The sequence below is a fragment of the Ochlerotatus camptorhynchus genome, unplaced genomic scaffold (genome assembly GCF_037179485.1).
Source record: "Ochlerotatus camptorhynchus isolate MF236.1 unplaced genomic scaffold, CSIRO-AGI_Acam_v1.1 ptg000046l, whole genome shotgun sequence".
Lineage (NCBI taxonomy): Eukaryota > Metazoa > Arthropoda > Insecta > Diptera > Culicidae > Ochlerotatus > Ochlerotatus camptorhynchus.
This window is the reverse complement of record NW_027040537.1, coordinates 22,341-44,690: the sequence shown is the minus strand read 5'-3', so window position 1 is coordinate 44,690 and position 22,350 is coordinate 22,341. Positions and strand designations below refer to the sequence as shown.

Genomic DNA, 22,350 nt, shown 5'->3' with positions numbered 1-22,350 from the left:
CTTAATTGGGATGATTTATGTAATCTGTGAAACTGGGTTTCAGTTCCATACGACCACATCGATAGCGGTTCGGCGTTGGTTCAGATGTGGACCTACGTTGGGGCACCGAAGTGCCGCGCCCTGGTGGCCCTAGGTGCCACTGCTGGTCTCAGTGTGGCCATGTTCGGTTCTATGTTCCCAATGCCCCGGGTGATATACGCCATGGCTCAGGATGGACTGGTCTTCCGGATGCTGTCGCAGCTATGGAGCCGTACTGGAGTGCCTGGAATTGCCACCATCGGCAGTGGAATCGCTGCTTCCTTGGTGGCGTTAACCGTGCGGCTGGAGGTCCTAGTGGAGATGATGTCCATAGGAACACTGCTGGCGTACACGCTGGTGTCGACTTGTGTACTAATTCTGCGCTATCAACCGCATAGTACGACGTTGGTGGATTTGTTACCTTCACAGCTGAGAACTCCACAGCCTCCGAGCACACCGGATCCCACAACTCAACAGCGCGTGAAAGGGAACGTGATGGTTAAAAAGATTACGCGAGGGTCGCCCGATTCGGATGACAGTTTTGAAGACAGCAGTCCGGACGGTTTCATGGGTCGGGATGATCAGTTCCTGGTGTCGGACAAGTCCGAGAATAAGTTTTATGGTGAGTGGATCATTGTTTGTGGCCTCCAGTGTGTTCTCAACCAAGCGTTTGATTCCAGGTGCTGTACATGGTGCTCCGCAGGGTGGATCCAATCCTTTTACGCTGTGGGGTTTCAGCTACATCGGTCGAAAGGTCGAACAATACTCATATCTTTGCCCAGGACTATTTCCGTGGGTGAGTCCAGGACCAGCGACGCACGAAAGCGGTACACTAATGTGAATATCTTATATTCGAACTTAATCGATCTAATTTGACCCTATTACTCGCAGGAATGTTCGTGACGAAGATGGTCGGTCTGATGTACCTGTGTATATTCTTTTTGGATTTGTTCATGGCAATCGGAATTACGGGTGTGTTCTTCTCCTTGGTTTACACTGCCCTGATACTGGGTATCCTGTGTATTCTGTTAGTAATCTCTCGGCAACCCCAGAATCGGTAAGTCCCATATTTCGAGATATCAAAAGTTGCTTAAATCTTATGCATCGCCTTCTTCTTCCCTCCCCCGTAGATACGCTCTGCCCTTCCTAACGCCGGGACTTCCATTCGTTCCTACGATTGCCATCACCGTCAACATCTATCTGATATTTAAGCTAAGCATACTGACGCTGGTCCGGTTTACGGTTTGGATGACGCTGGGCCTGATCATGTACTTCTACTATGGAATCACGCACAGTTCGCTGGAGAATCCGAGCGAAGAGTTCGAGCTGACGGTGGAAGGCAACGGGCAGCATCCTCCGTCCGGGCAGAAGACCAATCTGAAAGTTCCTTCCCAGAGCAATCACCGTGAACCGACGGCGGTGTGGGACCGACACGGGTACGAAAATCGAATGGCCACCAACGACGATGGCAGCGAGCTACAGTGGGGCACGGGCAACAGTTGGAACCCAAGTGATGCTTGGGGCGATACTACCATTTTCGATCCGCCACGCCAGCAGCAACCTCCGCCGCCACAGCGCCCGTCGCAGCATTACGAATCGACCAACATCTTTCAGCCACCGCCGACGCAGCAGCGGCCGGAAGCGAAAAAGGATGGCTTCGGAATGTTCTATCAGGAAACCCCCAGCAGCCATCCCACGTGGGATGACTAAGCGGAGTTCCCTTCCTCAATCGTCGGCCAATCTTAGCCCATCCTTCAATCAACGCCTAGCTGTACAGATACGCCCGCGCACATACACAAACACACACACACACGAGAGAGCATCCGGAGGACTGAAAGTGATGAAACTAACTGGAAAGCAATCATCAACCCATTATTATCTGTGTTGTTATTATTATTGCGTCCTCGTCGTCGTCACATCACATTCTGCATTTGTATCTGCATATAGGTACACGACACGGTGTTGTATTTAGCAAAGGCGCAACAGTGTGTTTGAGAGCTTAGGAAAGGACGAGAATGCAGGGGGGCACTATAATGAGGGTGCGGTTTTCCGTTCATGTTAGTCGTGATACCGTATGAGCCGCACAAAGCTTCGTCCTCGTGAGAAATATGCGTCCTCTTTTGCCATGTGCCGTTTAATGCATAGATTTAATTTTGAGATACAGTTGGCTTTGTTTAATTAAACATAAAACAGTTTACCTATATAGGAGTTTGATGCCAGTGCTGCAACAGCAGCAGCAGCAGCAGCATCAAGCTGGGTATTTACCCATGGGTGCTGGGCTTGAATTAATTGTCTTTCGCTGTTGTAAATTTTAACGTGTTGACCACGCGATCCAAGTGTGCGGTTGTCAAATATTGGCCTACTGTGGTGACTGGAGGGATATTAGTTTGCGTCAATGATTATTGTGCGATGACTTGGAAACGTTTGATTATGAACGGTTCAACAAATTCAGGGAATAGAGGAAGATTTCCATTCGAATTCCTGTGGTATTTTCTTACAGCACTAGGTGCAGCTAATTGTAAGTACTTATGTAAAACGCAATATGCGCACCCTTTTATCACAGTGGCTAGTTGATACAGTGGCAAAAAATGCTTGACGAAAATATTAAAAGTAGTTTATATAACTGGAATGGTAAGAGATGGGGTGAAACATTTGTATCCACATACAATGATTTGCTCGATAATATGGAGACTTCGCTTGACAACCTGAATTGCATTCCTCTAACGAGTAGGTATCGTCAACCCACCTTAATAAATTCAGCACACGGCATGCTTGTGATGAATTGCACGTGGTTCAGGATTGAAAATTAGTAGAAAATAAATAGTTTGACCCAGAAATGGAAATTTTAGCGGCAATATTCTTAAAATTTATCACTTCAATTTCTTCAGCAAAGTTTTTCAAGTAATCTACAACTTTGTAGAAGGTCCATCATAACATAATCAAAAATTAGAAACTTAAATTTAAATTGCTGTCATTCTAAGGACCACCCTATTTGAAAATTTCATTAAAATAAAGTCCTTACTATAAGTAACAACTTCAAAGAAGGGCGAACCAGCCGCTGGCAGAAAGCCATGTAGATAAAGAAAAAAAAAACTTCACAGGAGATACTTAGCTGGTAAAGCTGCAATTTATGTCCTCCTAATTTTCATTTGTGGCTCTTTAAAGATCGATGACATAAGATCACCTTGAAGAAATCATTTGCGAGGAATCAACGTATAAAAAGTGATTGTAAAAAAAAATGTTTTTCTGGAGTCACCTTATGTCACCTTTTCAAAACCAGTATAAAACGAGAACCATTAGAGACAGAACATTTCTATCATTGTTTCAAATTAATTGTTCTACAACTTTGTAGCACATCGTGCCGGTCTATATCAAATAAGTAAAAAATTGATATTTTGAACTCCTTAACCGGAACACCCTACTTTTATTTGTATTTACAAATTTGCCAACAAATATACAAAAACTTTTTCAAAAACACCACACACCTATAACTAAAAGTTTAAGCACAATTATAGTTGTCTTCAAAAAATTTCAAAAATACGACTTTTGGACTATTGTGCAGTGCGAATCAAGAAAATCCTATCTTACGATCCTTACCGACGATAAAAACACCAGTAATCGGACCTTGCCGTCTTCGGAAAAGTTGTTTCGGAGGTCAAATACCCTCAAAAGTGGATATTTTGTCCGCCGCCATTTTGAAATCCAAGATAGCGGCCGTTGGTATTAGAAAAAAATGTCAAATACCATACAATATGGGAATTTTTGGTACTGGGATTACGTGTAGATGTCAAAAATCGATGTCCACCACCATTTTGGAATCCAAGATGGCAGCCATTGGGTTTTGAAGGAAACTATAGTATAAACTAGTCAGAATGGCAGCGGATATCGGTTTTCGACATCTACACGCCATTTCAGTTCCAAAAATACCCATATTGTAAGCTGAGTACTGCGAACTAACTCAAAATGCTTGCCATCTGGGAGCCGAGTCAAACTGTCAAATGGGAGCCAAACATTCAAAAGAGCACGGAAGTCTCGTATGTAGTTACTGTTTGAACCACAAGTAAAGGTGTTGCCACCTACTAAAACCAATTGAGAATTATAATTATGAAACTGTCGAAACATCAACCTTAGTAAACGGATAATGTAAATCATCGAGCGTGATGCTCGAAAAAGTGTTTTCATTTGATATGAATAATGCCAAAACTGGGTTGCTGAAACAAAAATGTAATCAAACTTTATAAGAGTCATGTGAGCTTTGTGAGCAGGTGCACTCCCATCACCATGTATACGTTATTTCTAGAGCAGAGGAGGAGGAGCCAAGAGTTCATTTGACAGCATGTATATACAATTTCGTGAGCTGTTTCAGCAAAACAAACTTCGGAAGATTTTCAAGATATTTTCTAGCTCACTTGAAAAATAAAATCGGCTGAGTTCGCAGTACTCAGATTGTAAGGTATTTGTCAGTTTTTAGGAAATCAATGACCATCTTGGGTTTCAAAATGGCAACGGACATCGATTTACAACATCTACATGTTATCCCCGTTCCGAAAATACCCATATTGTGGGTAAAGTTTTTCTGAAATCAATGGCGGCTATCTTGGATTTCCAACTGCGGACATCAATTTTCGTCATCTATACTGCCGCCCATGGCATGTTTGTCCCATAGCACCATCCAGCAAGCCAAGAAAAACGCGTTATAAGTTTGCTTTGTAGCATTGCTTCTTATAGCGAATTTGTTTATTATTGGGGTTGGAACCAGTTCCAACCCAGTGCGAAACCGAACTTTTTGTCAGTGCGAACCTGAACCTGAGGTAGGCTTTAAAAACAAACGATCAAACTGACGTTTGTCAGAAAACAAGCAGAGCCGATCTTGATACCCGATCCAGGTTGGAACTGAATAATAAACAAATTCGCTATTAGTTTAGTTGTTTTACAAACCTTTTCAGAACAAAGATGCTGTGTTCATCCAGTATTATGAAAATATAGGTGATCAATTACCATTTCCACTAGAAAATTCAGTTTTGACTTTTGGGACCGACTTGTGATATGTCGGCCCAGTTGCAAAAATACCACTATTGTAGGGTATTTGACAGTTTTTCTGAAACCGATGGCCACCATCTTGGATTTACAAATGATTGATTTTTGATGGGGAATTTCCAGTGACGATAGTTGATGATGCTGATCGGAGCTTATCGCTATTTCATATGATCATGATTTGTAACACAAATGATAATCGCATTATTGTTTCCAGAACTGTCCGTTGTGATTTTTGGGTTTGTACTGATCATGAGTGTGTCCAAAATGAGAATGACATTATTTTTATCTGAATCGTTGGTTTTGAATAGAATAGAATAGAAATTTGGCCTGAAGTTAAAATAATACAAAAAATGTGTCTTCTACAAAGTTGTTCCTTATAGTTAAGCCCTCTTTTTGGTGTCAATTAATATTGAATATCTTTTCTCTTATTATAATTGAAACAAAAAAAAAGTAAGAGGTTGTATCCAAGATAGTAGATTTGACGTAGGATTACGTGCTCGGTATCAATATTCGGCGACTGTGTTAGGGAAACCACATTTCTTATGATGTAAACGCCTCGTTTTCTGATGACAGAACTACGCATATTCGTGCACAAAGCGCACGGAAATTTTGGTTTATTTAATAGATAATAAAAAAAAACAAAAAAATTATTGGAGGAATTTCTTGCTAAAATTTTCCAATCGCGAGATATTTGCAATTAATCGTATAAATGCGATATTTGCTTGCTTTTTTCTAGCGTCCTGGAGAAAACCTTACCTTAATTCGTGTTTCTGGTTAATTGACAAGGTCATGTGGAACTCGGTCATTGCAAGAATTTGTATGCATCACTTCAATACTGTTACGTATACGACCAAAAACGTTTTATTCCTGGGTACATTATCAAAGAGCTTTGGGGGTGATGTGGCTGATAGCAAGCCGAGCGAACGTTCAATGAAAATTAAATTCTAAACAACAATAATTTATGGTGGTCCTGAAAAGAACCGTTTTGTCGTGATGGTTAAGCAATGCTGTGCTGTTAGAGCATTCAACACAGATGAGGCTGGCGAGCTGTATGTTGTTTGGAACGAATGTGACGCGCTCACAGCGACTCACGACGAGCTTCTGAATCCGATCAGTAGCGGTGCGGCTTATTCCTCCTTCTTCGGTGAATGGACGTTCATGTGGGCTGCAGCTCGCTGCTTGCGGGCAGCCTTTCGTTTTGTACTGGAGAACAATGTTTAAGGGGAAGTTCACCGCTTCGAAAAAAATAATTACGTTTTGATTTTTCTAAAAATATTGAAAAAAAAGTATCAAAAATCTAAAAAAAATCACATTTTTTCTAATTTTTTAAAGAAAATTCACGTGCAAAAACATGTTTTATAAGTCATTATGGCATAAAGTTGGACTCAAAAAACCACAAAACATCAACTTTTCGGTTTTTCTGAGAGTCCAATTTTTTTTCATGATGGGATAGAAATTTTTTTTTTGCATGTAATTTTTGACAAAAATCTAAGGAAGAAACTGATCTTCTTGGATTTTTGATAATTTTTCCCAATATTTTTAGAAAATTAAAAAATAGAAAAAAATAAAAACGTGGGCCGGTGAGCTTCCCCTTAACGCCACGCACCGAAAGCACTGCTGCTGCTGCTGGTGGTGATGATGACCGACTGGATGGAATAAGCACCGTTCGGCGAGACCGGATGGAATTCGATTTTGAAATCTGTGTTAGGGAAAGCGCTTTTTGCAGGCAATCGGTGATAATTTTGATCACCATAGCAACAGTTGAACATTTGTGTAATTTTCAATAGTGACCTAGATTCGTAGAAAATTTTCCACTCGATTGGCTTACTTAGAATTAAAATCCTATCCCTATTGACAGAGCTATAAGTGGTCAAATCCTGACCACATTTCGTAACCCGGTCGATTTTGTTTTTTTTTTTTTAATTCCACCCCCAATGTGTTGCTGAAAGACGTAATCCTACGTCCAAAATTCATCCTCTTTTTGCAAAAATAAAGGTATACTTGTTTCGGGAAAAGCTCGGCTAATTTTAAGCTACTCCGCTAGAGCAAAATGTTTGTATCTCTTGAATTGACTGATTTGGAGCAATTGTTGTCAATTGACTTAGGGTGTCTCTGAAAAAAAAAACAGTTTGTTTGGTCTATTTGTTGAGTTTCAAGTTTCTCAGCAAAATTGTCTTAAGACGCTATTTTAGTCGGGCAGAACTTGTCGATATATATTGACGATTAAGGGTTATTGACGTTTTTCTTATGAAAATATGCCCTTTTCAAATGTTAATATCTCTTGTTGGGGCTAACATAAAATACATCTAAATGGACGTATACAGAATATCAACAAATAGGGAAATGATTTTTTTTAACTTCTATAAAATCATTTTGTTCATGATCATTTTCAGACATATTATTGGTTATAACTTCTTTTAAAAAAAGATACATAAAGTGCTTTTCATTGTTGGGAAAATATCAAAAAACCAAATCTCACCAACGCCCAAGATCACGCTTGATTTTCGTAGACAAAAATCAACAAGCAAACAACTGTGGTTGATTTTGTAAGCTGTGATATCGCAGCTCGGAATATCAAGCTAACAAAACTCACCAACTGCAAATCTCACCAAACTGTGGTGAGACTGAGTTTAATGATTTTTGCTTTACACCCGAATGCAACCGAAACTTCCATAATCCCTTTGCGTCTGCCATCGGTGAAGATTAAAAAGAGATAGCAAACTATTCTTTCTCTTTCTATGAAGACGATGTGCAATGGAATCATTTTTTGTCGACTCAACTCTCAGCTTGATTTTTGCACGTTGTGAATAGTCTCGCAATATCAAAGGAGCTTGTAAAATTAATATCAAGCATGAAATTTTGTTCCAATATCACGCGTGATATTGCGAGCGCACGAAAGCGGAAAAATAACATTTGATTTCTGATTTTGCCAACACTGATGCTTTTATAATTAAACATGCGTCTTATGTAGCTTTAAAAGCCTCTCATGCTTTTATCGATTTCATGGATGCTTTACATAAAAAAATTGATTTGAAAGAGATAGTGCTAAAAACTAAATTTTAAGGTGCACCCCAATTCAATTCTAAAAACTTACTCTAAAATGAGAACGTTAATAGATAAAAGAAATTTGACTGGGCAAAGTAACTTATAATTGATTTAGCAACAACTGGTAAGCATATGTCTCTATTTTCAATAATAAGACAGTTTGTTTCTTAATATCAGTTATTTTGAGGGTCGCACTAATCTTCACCCAGGTATCCAGATATGGTTAAATCCACCTTTTGGTCCATAGCATGATGTCTATTTACTTCTGGATGATAAATCATAAATATTGAGCTATCGGACGCTTCCAGCACATGAGGTTTTGGAAGTGTCCTTTTTTGGGGCCCTACCGGAACCGGTTTCAGGTCTCGAGATGTGGCCAGATCCATATTTTGGTCCATGGCATGAGGTCTATTTACTTCTGGATGAAAAATCAAAAGTTTGAGCCGTCGAACGGTACCAGTACATGAGGTTTAGGATGTGTCCTATTTGAGGCCCTACCGGAATCAGGTCTGAGTAGCGGATGTGACCAGATCCATCTATTTGTTCATGGCATGATGTATATTTACTTATGGATGAAAAATGATAAATTTTGAGCCGTCGGTCGGTACCAGTACATAAGGTTTTGGAGGTTTTCTTTTTGAAGCCCTGCCGGAATCGGCTCTGGGTATCCAGATGTGGCCAAATCCAGCTGCTTGTTTGTGGCATGATATCTATTTACTTCTGGATGAAACATCATAAATGTTAATCCATCAGACGCTTCCAGCACATGAGGTTTTGGAAGTGTCCTTTTTGGGGCCCTACCGGAACCGGTTTCAGGTATCCAGATGTAACCAGATCCATATTTTGGTCCATGGCATGAGGTTTATTTACTTCTGGATGAAAAATCAAAAATTTTGAGCCGTCGGATGGTACCAGTACATGAGGTTTAGGATGTGTCCAATTTGAGGCCCTGCCGGAATCAGGTCTGAGTAGCGGATGTGACCAGATCCACCTATTTGTTCATGGCATGATGTCTATTTACTTATGGATGAAAAATGATAAATTTTGAGCCGTCGGTCGGTACCAGTACATGAGATTTTGGAAGTTTTCTTTTTGAGGTCCTGCCGGAATCGATTCTGGGTATCCAGATGGGGCCAAATCCAGCTGTTTGTTTGTGGCATGATGTCTATTTACTTCTGGTTGAAAAATCATAAATCTTGAGCCGTCGGACGATGCCAGTACATGAGGTTTAGGAAATGTCCTTTTCGAGTCCTACCGGATCCGGTTCCGGGTATCGAGATGTGACCAAATCCACCTGTTGGTCCATGACATAATGTATATTTACTTCTGGTTGAAAAATCATAAATTTTGAGTCGTCGGACGGTACCACTACATGAGGTTTAGGATGTGTCCTATTTGGGGCCCTGCCGGAATCAGGTCCGGGTACCGGATTTGGCCAGATCCACCTATTTGTTCGTGGCATGATGTCTATTTACTTCTGATTGAAATACCATAAATTTTGAGCCGTTGGAAATTTCCATTTGTGCCCTATCGGAACCGGTGCCAGGTATCCTAAATGGCTAAATTGGAAAAATTCTAGGCAGGGTGCCATTGAGGCTCAAAAATAGAGTTTTGGGAGCGAGTTGCATTCTGGGTCTTTTTAGACCCTAATGCACAATTTGTAACTTTTTTGTCTAGCCTCACTCCTACAGGTCGCTGAAAGCTTCTTTTGACAGCAAAATGTTCGTTTCCGAAAGTTAGGAAAAGGAAGGCAATTTCAAGGTCTCTTTCATATTTCGTTACAAAATTACAGCATTTTTAAGTGACGCCGGGTCAAAAAAGACCCTAATATACTTGGAAGGCTAATATAAATTTCTCATAAAAGCCATATACGAAAGATTTTTCTAGTTTTATGAGACGCCTGTGTGTCCTTTAATAAAGAAGTAACCCACTTAATCTAGCACGGTAAAATCTCCAACAGCCGATTACTTCGGCATTTACTTTGGTTGATATCTCTCCAAAATGTCTGCTTGTTAGCTGACATCTCAGCAAAAATCTAATGTGTTAGTTGAGTCTTGGCAATTGTTTTACTGACTCTCAGCAATTACAGAACTACTTGTCTGTTGGAATCTCATAGTCCAATCGATTTGATAGAAGTTTAAAAAATAAAATATCACTAATTTTTTGATATCACATAGAATTATATGCCGTCAAAATGTACGTTTAATGTTTGCCTGGACCTGAGATATCAACAGCTAAAAAGAGCGTATTTTTATAAGAAAAGGTGTTAATCGGCAAAAGTATCGATAAGTTCTTAAAAAAAAAAACTTTGGGAAGAAATCTCAAATTAAAACAATAGACTGTTTTTAGAGCCACCCTAAGTCAATTGAAGAAAATTTCATTCAAGAGAAGCAAAAAAGTTGTTTTAACAAAGTAGCTTGAAATTAGCTGGACTACAACTTTGCCCAAAAATGTATACCTTTATTTCAGCAAAAAAAAAAGTTATTATTTTATTTCAATGATAATAAGAACCACCCTAGTATTAATTTTGACACCAGGGAATGTGAGGAACATCTTTGTAGAAGAAACTTATAGTGTTTCAATTTCAGGCTCTAAATGAATCTTTCCTTTTAAATTCCCATTCTGGACCAATATGCAGTGGTACCAAGTCTTCATTCGCTCAAAAAAGAAATGAAAAAAGGCATTTAAGCCTACTCTGCGCGGCGTGTGAGGTGAGGTAACACGCTGTCACTTGTGAAGCGACAATTGTCATCTCAGGTGAGGTGATTTTCTGTGCAAATCAAACGGAGAGTCACCTCACCTGAGGTGCCATTCACCATCATTTCATTGTCTCCTCACATCACACGCCTTTTAGAATAGGCCTAATTACTGAAAAGATGCGCAATTTATACTATTATCACATATCGATAGGTCAGTAGGTAAGGGCAACGCCTGTTGCTTTCGATTTGAGAAGCAATCAGTTCGAATCCCGTTGTAGGAAGCAGCAAAGCATGAATGCACCGACCTCGGCTGGGATTGAACCCAGACCCATTGGGGGTGAGAAAGCAGTCACGTTTACCACTACACCACAGGCGCCGATCCTTCGGAGTGTTGAAACACCAAAATCAAGCAATACCACCGATAATGACCATGCACCAGAATCTTAGTCTTAACCACTTCAAAGTAGAAAACAGCGAATAACTATCTAACTCATTTTTTCCATTAGTTTCAAGATCAACCTTGGTGGACAAACCTGGGTTTTGTCACTATCAACAAGGCTTAACAAGTAAAAAAGATTAAGATTACAAAACAATCCTGTTCTCTAGTTTAAAGTAGTTTGAATTAGACTTCGGCGGTAGATCTTAATGTCAGTAACGCACCACGAAAAGGTGATCTACCAGGCGTTACTAGCCAATAACTTGCACTAAATCATCATTAAAAATGCCGCTGTAATGCTATCGTTACCATTCAGTGCTACCAAAGTTTGTCAAATTCTTAACAATATTCAGTTTGTGTGGTCTAGCAGTAAAGCAGCCTCACGATATGAATTTCCCAAGCATTTCACAGTTGGTATTTTAGACGCAAAAAGGATTTAAATCCAAGTGGACGATAGCTATAGTGCTGCCAAATGTTTCGATTTTGCCGCTTAATCGATGGTTGTCATAGCGATCAAAGTGTTTGGGCTTTAACGTTCTGTTGATTGTGTATCTGTTTACCGGTTTCAATTAAAGTGGACCTAGTCACGTTTGACAGTGGGGTTTTCGTTTGCGAGGATTGCAATCCTATCATTCGGTAAAATTTCCATCCCTACCATAATTTCTGTAAATAAAGTTGGAGAGGCTATGCAATTTTAGCTATTATTCCCTTGTATTGCGGGTATCTTTTAAAACTAATATTATGTTTGCGCATTTACAATTTGTGCTGATTTCAAACCACAATCCAGCACATTCTAAAAAGGACACGTATTTAACGAGGGTCTAGCCCAAATCTGACACTGCGGCTCATACGTTTCAAGACTAATTTTAGCTGTAAATCGCCGGCTACAAACGAACACGTACGATCTTCGGCGCAAACTTGCGAGAAAATATGTGATATTCTCTAGCGAACTAAATCCAAAAACGGATACATATCTTTAGTTAGTTATACCATTCAACAATTTCCCTCAGTTACCCAAGATAGCTATTTTGTTTTAATCCGTCTTCTGCCATTTAAGCAAACCGTCTTCAAATATGAGAGAGATTTCACTACCATAATAACGTCGTATGTGGTACAATCATTTACTCGGTAGTTACTGTTATTTTTGAACATGTTTTTCTCTATATCAGTAGAGTTTATACAAAGAATGGAACTGTACTTGGCGTGGGAAACTAGAACTGCGAGCATCGAGGCAATCACCATCGTTGTAAAATAGGACACACCCCGAATCACCCCATTATTCGCATCACACACTGCTAGGAGAATTGAGATATGTAGAAGAAGGCAGGAATCATCTAGTAGCCGTGCACTGTAAAAAAGATGCTCACCAAATTAGGAGGATAAATACTATATTTTTCCGTTACCGTAGTCTATGGGAACGAAAGATACGAAAAACGAGCGTTGGGATCGGAGAAGGTAGATAGTACATGTGTAAAAAGTCAGCAGGCTCAAGATGTTGAAACGAGTACACAGCCAATTATGAGGTTAGAATGAGGCCCTGGAGATTGTTAGATTTCATTTTCATTAAATAGTATGTATAAATCATAGTTAGAGATAACGACCAGTTACTGCTGATCAAAGCATGCGTGGTAACTAACCATGTTGTGTGACCTCGACGGATGTTTCGTCGATATTGGATATGTGTGTGTAGAGAAAATTGAAACATATAAGCGTCGCTTCGCACGTTGGCAGCGCTTCAAAGGTAAAATTTAAAGCAGCACTGCACTTAAACAGGAAACAGAACTAGAAAATGAAGGAATATATACATAACATTAACAGAGTTTAAAATCAGTATCTTTCAATGAATTAAGTGATATTTTACTGTTGATATTGTTAATTGAAGTGTATTTATTACAATTATTGCAGTTGAAGAAAAGAAACAAAAAAAAGATAAAACTATCGAGCAGAAACGACTGTTGAAATGGGCTGCAACATATGCGGAAGTATTAGAACAAATTAAAAGAGACACGTAGCGTAAGTCTATATGTTTCCAAAACATTTTCACATTCTAATGAATGATTATCGAAAGACTTAGTTTGTGGTCTACCGTACAAAAGTTAAATTTCAACTCATGCAGAAGATTTTGCGATTTCAGTTCCAATCGACTGCTCTACATAAATCGACGAGTTATATCGAATGCAAAACATGACATACTTTAGCCCTCCGTCTCTTCCACTCGAAACCGATTCTTAAGAGAACAGAAAGCCATGATTTTATGCAACATCTTTTACAATACACTGAACAAAAAAAAAAAAACAACTCACCAAACAAAAGCTACATCAGCTTACTCGTTTTCAAAACCAAGAAGGAATAAACAAAAAAACTAAGTTTTAACTTTTCTAAGTGTGATATTTATCTATATACATATATACTAAAGACATTAACAGAAAAAATATAATTATATTGCATATTGCAGACTTATTGATTCTATACATTACCAAAAAAACACAACAAAAAAAAAAGACACAAACACTCAAGAAAGAATGAAAGAAAAAAAAACATTATTCGTGTTCGACCATGTTACGATTTAAAACTTCATCGATAAATATATTTAAACAAACGTCAAAACGGCAACCATCTCTAGCTGCTATCATCATTCGTCTACTCTAAACAGAAAAAAACTCACCGTACAAAAAAGCAAAGTTTTAAACAGAAAAAGCTATAAAACCAAAAACAAAAGGAATATATATCGATCAGTGCTCTGTAGGACGACAAATATATACACATACACAAACACCTATTATACATGCTACTGAGAGACAAGCAAACCAAACCGAGCAGAGGTTATTTCAACAATATAGTTAGAACATATTTTCAAATTTTCCACCACTGAAACAAACAAAAAGCGCATTCAAATCTTCTAGGTGTCTGTATTAAAAAAAAAAAAACCAATCAAGCATATGTAAAATTACATCTACCAATTTAACGAAAAACAAGAAGAAACATTGAAAATCCAAAGTAAAACCACGAAATGAATCTTAAGAGAAAAAAAAAAAATAGCAAGCAAAAAAAGCAAATCACATAAAAAGAAAATAACCAAAAAAATATTAAAAAAAAGGAAACGGGAATCGTTAGTTATTATCGAAACAGAAAGGTATTAAGGACTATCAATAAGAGTTACACACATCCTGCGGTAAGAGAACAGAAACAAGCAAAAAAAACACACACACACAATCTAACCAATTAGTAAAAAGTGGCAAACCAAAAACCTAAAGTCAAGAAACCAACAAACGATAATACAAATCTGAAAATCGGAAAGGTTGAAACGTAGGAAGTAAACAACAAAGCTTACATACTCGGATCGATCGGATGTATGTATGGGTGGTTAATGGAGCAACGGGATGCGGGGCTGCTGAAGGAAGAAAAACTTATAAATGCAATAAAATGATAAACTGTGTATTTGATGATCGAGTGAGAGAAAGCCTTGCCTACAATCGAAAAGAACCACACATTCTAATTGGCAAATTTCGGTATAACGCAAATAATTCTCGGAGTGATTTGAGATTTGGGCGAAATTACTTTTGTAAACAAACACGTCAGTCGACGATTTCTTGCGATCATAAGCTCACAGACTATACTAAATGATAAATGTGTAACCGTTTGGTCACAAATTCATAGGTTTTTGTCATTTATGTTATACTAGCTGAGTGTGCCCGGTCTTGCTCGGGATTCAATATTAGCTTGAGTTTATGCGCCGAATTAAAAAAAAACATGCTATATTGTACGTAGCCCCCCCCCCCCTATTATCTAAGGGGCTACTCCCTATGATTATCTCCTTATACCCCCACACTCGCCCCCACATGCCTAATTTGGTTCCATTTGCTTGATTAGTTCTCGAGTTATGCAGAAATTTCTGTTTCATTTGTATGGGAGCCCCCCCCTTACAGAAGGGGGAGGGGTCTCGAACCATCATAAAAACCTTCCACGGCCCCAAAAACCCCTGTATACAAATTTTCACGCCAATCGGTTCAGTAGTTTCCGAGTCTATAAGGGTCAGACAGACAGACAGACAGACAGACAGACAGACAGACAGACAGACAGACAGACAGACAGACAGACAGACAGACAGACAGACAGACAGACAGACAGACAGACAGACAGACAGACAGACAGACAGACAGACAGACAGACAGACAGACAGACAGACAGACAGACAGACAGACAGACAGACAGACAGACAGACAGACAGACAGACAGACAGACAGACAGACAGACAGACAGACAGACAGACAGACAGACAGACAGACAGACAGACAGACAGACAGACAGACAGACAGACAGACAGACAGACAGACAGACAGACAGACAGACAGACAGACAGACAGACAGACAGACAGACAGACAGACAGACAGACAGACAGACAGACAGACAGACAGACAGACAGACAGACAGACAGACAGACAGACAGACAGACAGACAGACAGACAGACAGACAGACAGACAGACAGACAGACAGACAGACAGACAGACAGACAGACAGACAGACAGACAGACAGACAGACAGACAGACAGACAGACAGACAGACAGACAGACAGACAGACAGACAGACAGACAGACAGACAGACAGACAGACAGACAGACAGACAGACAGACAGACAGACAGACAGACAGACAGACAGACAGACAGACAGACAGACAGACAGACAGACAGACAGACAGACAGACAGACAGACAGACAGACAGACAGACAGACAGACAGACAGACAGACAGACAGACAGACAGACAGACAGACAGACAGACAGACAGACAGACAGACAGACAGACAGACAGACAGACAGACAGACAGACAGACAGACAGACAGACAGACAGACAGACAGACAGACAGACAGACAGACAGACAGACAGACAGACAGACAGACAGACAGACAGACAGACAGACAGACAGACAGACAGACAGACAGACAGACAGACAGACAGACAGACAGACAGACAGACAGACAGACAGACAGACAGACAGACAGACAGACAGACAGACAGACAGACAGACAGACAGACAGACAGACAGACAGACAGACAGACAGACAGACAGACAGACAGACAGACAGACAGACAGACAGACAGACAGACAGACAGACAGACAGACAGACAGACAGACAGACAGACAGACAGACAGACAGACAGACAGACAGACAGACAGACAGACAGACAGACAGACAGACAGACAGACAGACAGACAGACAGACAGACAGACAGACAGACAGACAGACAGACAGACAGACAGACAGACAGACAGACAGACAGACAGACAGACAGACAGACAGACAGACAGACAGACAGACAGACAGACAGACAGACAGACAGACAGACAGACAGACAGACAGACAGACAGACAGACAGACAGACAGACAGACAGACAGACAGACAGACAGACAGACAGACAGACAGACAGACAGACAGACAGACAGACAGACAGACAGACAGACAGACAGACAGACAGACAGACAGACAGACAGACAGACAGACAGACAGACAGACAGACAGACAGACAGACAGACAGACAGACAGACAGACAGACAGACAGACAGACAGACAGACAGACAGACAGACAGACAGACAGACAGACAGACAGACAGACAGACAGACAGACAGACAGACAGACAGACAGACAGACAGACAGACAGACAGACAGACAGACAGACAGACAGACAGACAGACAGACAGACAGACAGACAGACAGACAGACAGACAGACAGACAGACAGACAGACAGACAGACAGACAGACAGACAGACAGACAGACAGACAGACAGACAGACAGACAGACAGACAGACAGACAGACAGACAGACAGACAGACAGACAGACAGACAGACAGACAGACAGACAGACAGACAGACAGACAGACAGACAGACAGACAGACAGACAGACAGACAGACAGACAGACAGACAGACAGACAGACAGACAGACAGACAGACAGACAGACAGACAGACAGACAGACAGACAGACAGACAGACAGACAGACAGACAGACAGACAGACAGACAGACAGACAGACAGACAGACAGACAGACAGACAGACAGACAGACAGACAGACAGACAGACAGACAGACAGACAGACAGACAGACAGACAGACAGACAGACAGACAGACAGACAGACAGACAGACAGACAGACAGACAGACAGACAGACAGACAGACAGACAGACAGACAGACAGACAGACAGACAGACAGACAGACAGACAGACAGACAGACAGACAGACAGACAGACAGACAGACAGACAGACAGACAGACAGACAGACAGACAGACAGACAGACAGACAGACAGACAGACAGACAGACAGACAGACAGACAGACAGACAGACAGACAGACAGACAGACAGACAGACAGACAGACAGACAGACAGACAGACAGACAGACAGACAGACAGACAGACAGACAGACAGACAGACAGACAGACAGACAGACAGACAGACAGACAGACAGACAGACAGACAGACAGACAGACAGACAGACAGACAGACAGACAGACAGACAGACAGACAGACAGACAGACAGACAGACAGACAGACAGACAGACAGACAGACAGACCGACCGACCGACCGACCAAAATCGGCCTCTTTTAATATCAGGCATCCGTGTACTAAGACGCAATTTAATTAGCTAAGTGCAGTGGTTGGTGTTTTAGAACGTGAACCAGGACCCCCCCCCCCCCCTCCTAACGTTCAGGTAACTAAATACCCTGAACCAAAAACCGTAAATTAATTACGTATTCGTCCGATAGGACCTCTTTTTATATTGGACCTTAAAAAGGTCATCCGTCAGCACACGGCCGGCTCGAGAAATATTGGAAACAGTTTCCGAGCCTAATTGTTAAGGACCGAAATACTACTATCTGGCCAAACGTAGGCTATAATCGCTAAGGAGTTTTCCCTTCTCGGCTTGACCAAGGTGGCCTTGCCACGGTCGGCCGATCGTGCCAACGAAGGACGACGCCTGCCATCCCATCGTCCAGCAACGCCCGCTGGCCCGTCATCCACTCGCTTCGCCAATCTGGCGAGAGTTCCGGCCGCACAGTAGGACAGGAGTCACTGTGTCGGCCATCCCGATTCACCATCAACGGCAGCAGCGGTATGTACCGTTACAGTAAACAACGCGATTAGGCTACACGACACATATTACACAAAATTGTGAACACAACAACACGCACATAATACAGAAAGTGACGAATAAAAGCGTTTAAAGAAAAGTGAAAGTTCTTCGTTTTTGTATCGCGAAACCCTTTGATTACCCGATAGCTAGCCGACCCTGGGTGTTCCGGAGCTTGCTCTTGTCGCCTGAGTCGACCGGGTGCTGTACGTTTGATCTCCAAGTAGGTAGTTGGTGAGTGCTGAGGTCTTACATCAGTTATAAATGAATCATTTATCTGTCTGTTTGTGCTGTTAATTTTCGAGATTGAGCCTTTATTCGCAAGAAATCGGCGTTTGACGTGTTTGTTTACAAAAGAATTTCGCCCAAATCTCGAATCACTCCGGTTTTATGTGGAAACCCAATAATCATTTGAAATATTGTATGATGTTCACAAGTATTTGAACCATCTTAATAACTTATGTCACCTTCTTTGGTACATCGTCTCATTTCAGCTCAATCCCTTATTTTCTATAGATACTATAGATCGCATAGATAAGCGGAGGCACAATAAGTTTTTTTTTGGCAACCTTAAACAATAAATGCTCTTACAGTTACTATAGATATAGGAGAATTAGGAGATCGACATTCCATTGAAGTAAATTAGTGTGTAGAGTTTTAACCTTTAAGGTTAAGGTGCTCAGACACGGCATGATCTGGTTTCGGGGTTTATGGCGGTGCATCGTTTTTATTATAATTATTTAATTAACATTAAAAATTTTAATTACCAGATTTTAGGATGCTAGAAACCTAAAAAGTACCATACTCGAATGATGGACCAACTGATGGATCTATTCCACAGATAATTCCCTGAACACGTATTAGCGCTTTTCCCTCATGGGAGAGGTGGTCGTTTTGGCTTTAAGTTTTATGTTTTACAGGTAATTGAAAACCAGCTATAGATTAGATGAGCAAACAACGGCAGCAATTTTAAAAGCATTTATATTAATTTATTTTTTATTGATGACATTATGCTTGATGGTGCCAAGTCTTCCGCTTAATCGTATTATCTCACTAACTTAATTCATGTTTCTGCAGTATAGCACCTGTAGATTATGAGATGCTCGATGACCCTGGAGGGATCGATTTTGCTTACTGAGCAGAAAATCATGGATTTAACCCCCATCTCTTCGACAGCACAATAAATCGCCACCATCATTTGTATATTTGATATCGAACATTAACACTGAATCGAGAAGTGGTTTGCGTAATATTCATGAAAAAATAATAATTACATGAAAATGTATAGTAATTTTGCTCATAATACTACAATACTTCCCTCGTAAACAACACCATGATGACGTCATACTCGTTTGGCTACACTAACTGACAGATCGTTTGGCTACATTTTACTTCGCATCCGCTTATCTCTAGGATCGATAGTAGGAGAAACAATCCTATTGTTGCGATACGTTAGAAGCGTTAGGAGCCTATTGTTGTGTATAGACCTTTTTGACGTTTAATAGTCTTTCTCTATCTAGCACACATGGATGAATGAACGGTGACGAGGCTCGGTAGCTCAGTGGTTACCGTTTCTGCTTACTGAGCAGAAGGTCGGGAGTTCAATCCCAGGCCCGTCTCCTTTCTTGCAATTTTTCACTTTGCCTTATTCTATACCCACTAGATTTTAATGAAAACAAATTCTTCTTTAACACCGATCGCATCACTTACCACAGTGTGGGTCCTGATCTAAAAATAGAAATTGGATGAGTGCGCGCGCGCGTGTGTGTGTGTGTGTGTGTGTGTGTGTGTGTGTGTGTGTGTGTGTGTGTGTGTGTGTGTGTGTGTGTGTGTGTGTGTGTGTGTGTGTGTGTGTGTGTGTGTGTGTTTGTGCATTATAATCGCTCTACCAAAAAACGATCCCTGCGTGTGCGTGCAACCTTTCCCCACATCCAACATCCCGGTGATTTCTCATGGAAGCGCAGAGGATTTCTCGGTTTCCTTCACAGCGAGTACCACGTCAACACATTCCTTCCCATTCCCTAGTTGACCTGCATTCGGACACGGTCGGCGCTGGTATTGCTAAATATTAGATCTCCAGTTCTTACACATTGAGGATGAATGTTAGTCCCAAACATCATCTGTTGGTTCTCTGTGTAATTGCAGCTGATCTGGTAATAACAGAGCAGCAACCGTGGGCGGTCAAACTGATTTCTTTGATTTCTTGATAGCACACATGGATGAATGAACGGTTTGTTTTCCCACTAATCTGTTTCCCTCTTGCTCGCACTCGTTCGATTTAAATGGTGCAGTAGTGTGCGCCGATTAAACGTCAACAAGCTCTATGGAGACCTCTTTACACAGCAATAGGCTTCTAACGCTTCTAACGTACCGCAACAATAGGACTGTTTCCCCTATCTATATTATTCTCTATAAGAGCAGTCTTTTGGTCTGACTCCTGTTACCACTATAACACAGAACAGAAGGTGAAGTGCAAACAAATCGGTGAATCAAAAAGTGGTACGTTTTTCTGCTCAACAAGCGATGCGTTGAGGCAGCGTTCTACACGGGCTTTTATACGCACTAACACAACACTATCATAGTGTTCGCCACTTTCTGATCCTAAGTTCCACTTCTGTTCTGTGACTACAATCTTGAAAGATTTGAATTTTCTTATTGATTTAGGTACACCATACGGGTGCTAAGTGGATTGACATCCATGCAAAGTATCTAGGTTGTGTACCTGCAGAAAGTATCCACTTGATTGTTTGAGAGTCTTTGACAAAAACCCACTCCCAGATTAAAAATTTGATTTTTTTTTTATATCACGCACCAGTTTTCTTTGAATTGTAAATTTTTTTGAAATAATTCTCAGAACTTAAGAGGTCCATAATCTACCTAAGAATTATCTTGGAGCTGTGCTCAGAATTATCATGGAATACTCTTTAGAATTACTGTAATTTTCGATGTTCCCCTAAGCACTTCCTAAATTTTCTCTAAAAATTCTGTAGGAATTATCCTCAGATCTTCTCTAGAATTATTTTCAACATTCCCTTTCCTTCCCTTATTCGTTTCTGAGTACCATTTGAGTTCTTCTGAGAATTACTTTGGAATTATTTTCAGAATTAAAGGTTGAACCTTTTCCGGGCACGAACATCTTGTTGGGGTTCAAAAATGCTTTTTATTTTTCATGGTTCAATGGAACAGCTATACATTAGTAGGTATTATACCTTTGTTTAAGTCTTCCTTCTTACCATAGGCCATTGCTCGAAGTTTTCTGCGTACACGGTCCATCATCTTTTTCACGAGCCCTGTTCCCACCTGTTTGGCAGCCAAATTCCAGTCCCAGAAGTATCGAAAGTTAGGCTTTTCAGTCCACAACTGCAGATTGCTTGCCAGACAAGGAAGTTTTTGGGAAATTTCGACTTCGTTTTGATTTTACATTCTTCCGGAGCACTCTTTCGGTCAACCGAGGTATACAATTCCTGACCAGGAATTTGATAGAAAACTGCCAGGAGCGGATAGACCGGGATTTTTGTTTCGAGAGTGCAGGATCGAATCGCGATGCGTGCTTGCTCCGGTGAAGCCATGATGTAAACAAATGAACTTATCCTAAAAACCAATGCCTACTGTGATTCTATCAAGGGGTAATTCACTCAGCACAGTGTGCCGAAAGTAGATTCGGCACAGTTCGGGCACATCCACCGGCACAATCTCGTATGCATTGGATTGTTCAATAAATAAAATGGGAGCACTGCTGGACAGCTGTCATTGAAGTTGTTCACAACATTACGTGCTATTTGACTGTATATTTCAGAAACATACTCTAATTGAATATACTATACTATACTCAGACCAGCAATTCACTTCTCGGTTCACATTTAAATTCAAAATGAATGTTGGGCTGTCGATTGCTATCGATGCCGGTCACAAGTCTTTCACCTACTACGCAAATGGAGTGTACTACGAACTGGAATGCAAGAACAATTTGGTGGCGGTT

General features: G+C 40.7%; 1 protein-coding gene across 2 annotated transcripts in view; it reads left to right on the top strand.

Annotated features, from left to right (window-relative positions):
* Positions 1–3,389, top strand: part of LOC135716674 (cationic amino acid transporter 2) — a 169,609-nt gene extending 166,220 nt beyond the window's left edge. For both annotated transcript variants that reach the window (XM_065239003.1, XM_065239004.1), the window contains 4 exons: positions 44–640; positions 699–845; positions 910–1,075; positions 1,149–3,389. In XM_065239003.1, the coding sequence (XP_065095075.1) occupies positions 44–640; positions 699–845; positions 910–1,075; positions 1,149–1,728 (1,490 nt within the window). In that variant the 3' untranslated portion in view covers positions 1,729–3,389. The remainder of the gene's footprint in view (positions 1–43; positions 641–698; positions 846–909; positions 1,076–1,148) is intronic.
* Positions 3,390–22,350: the final 18,961 nt, after the last annotated feature.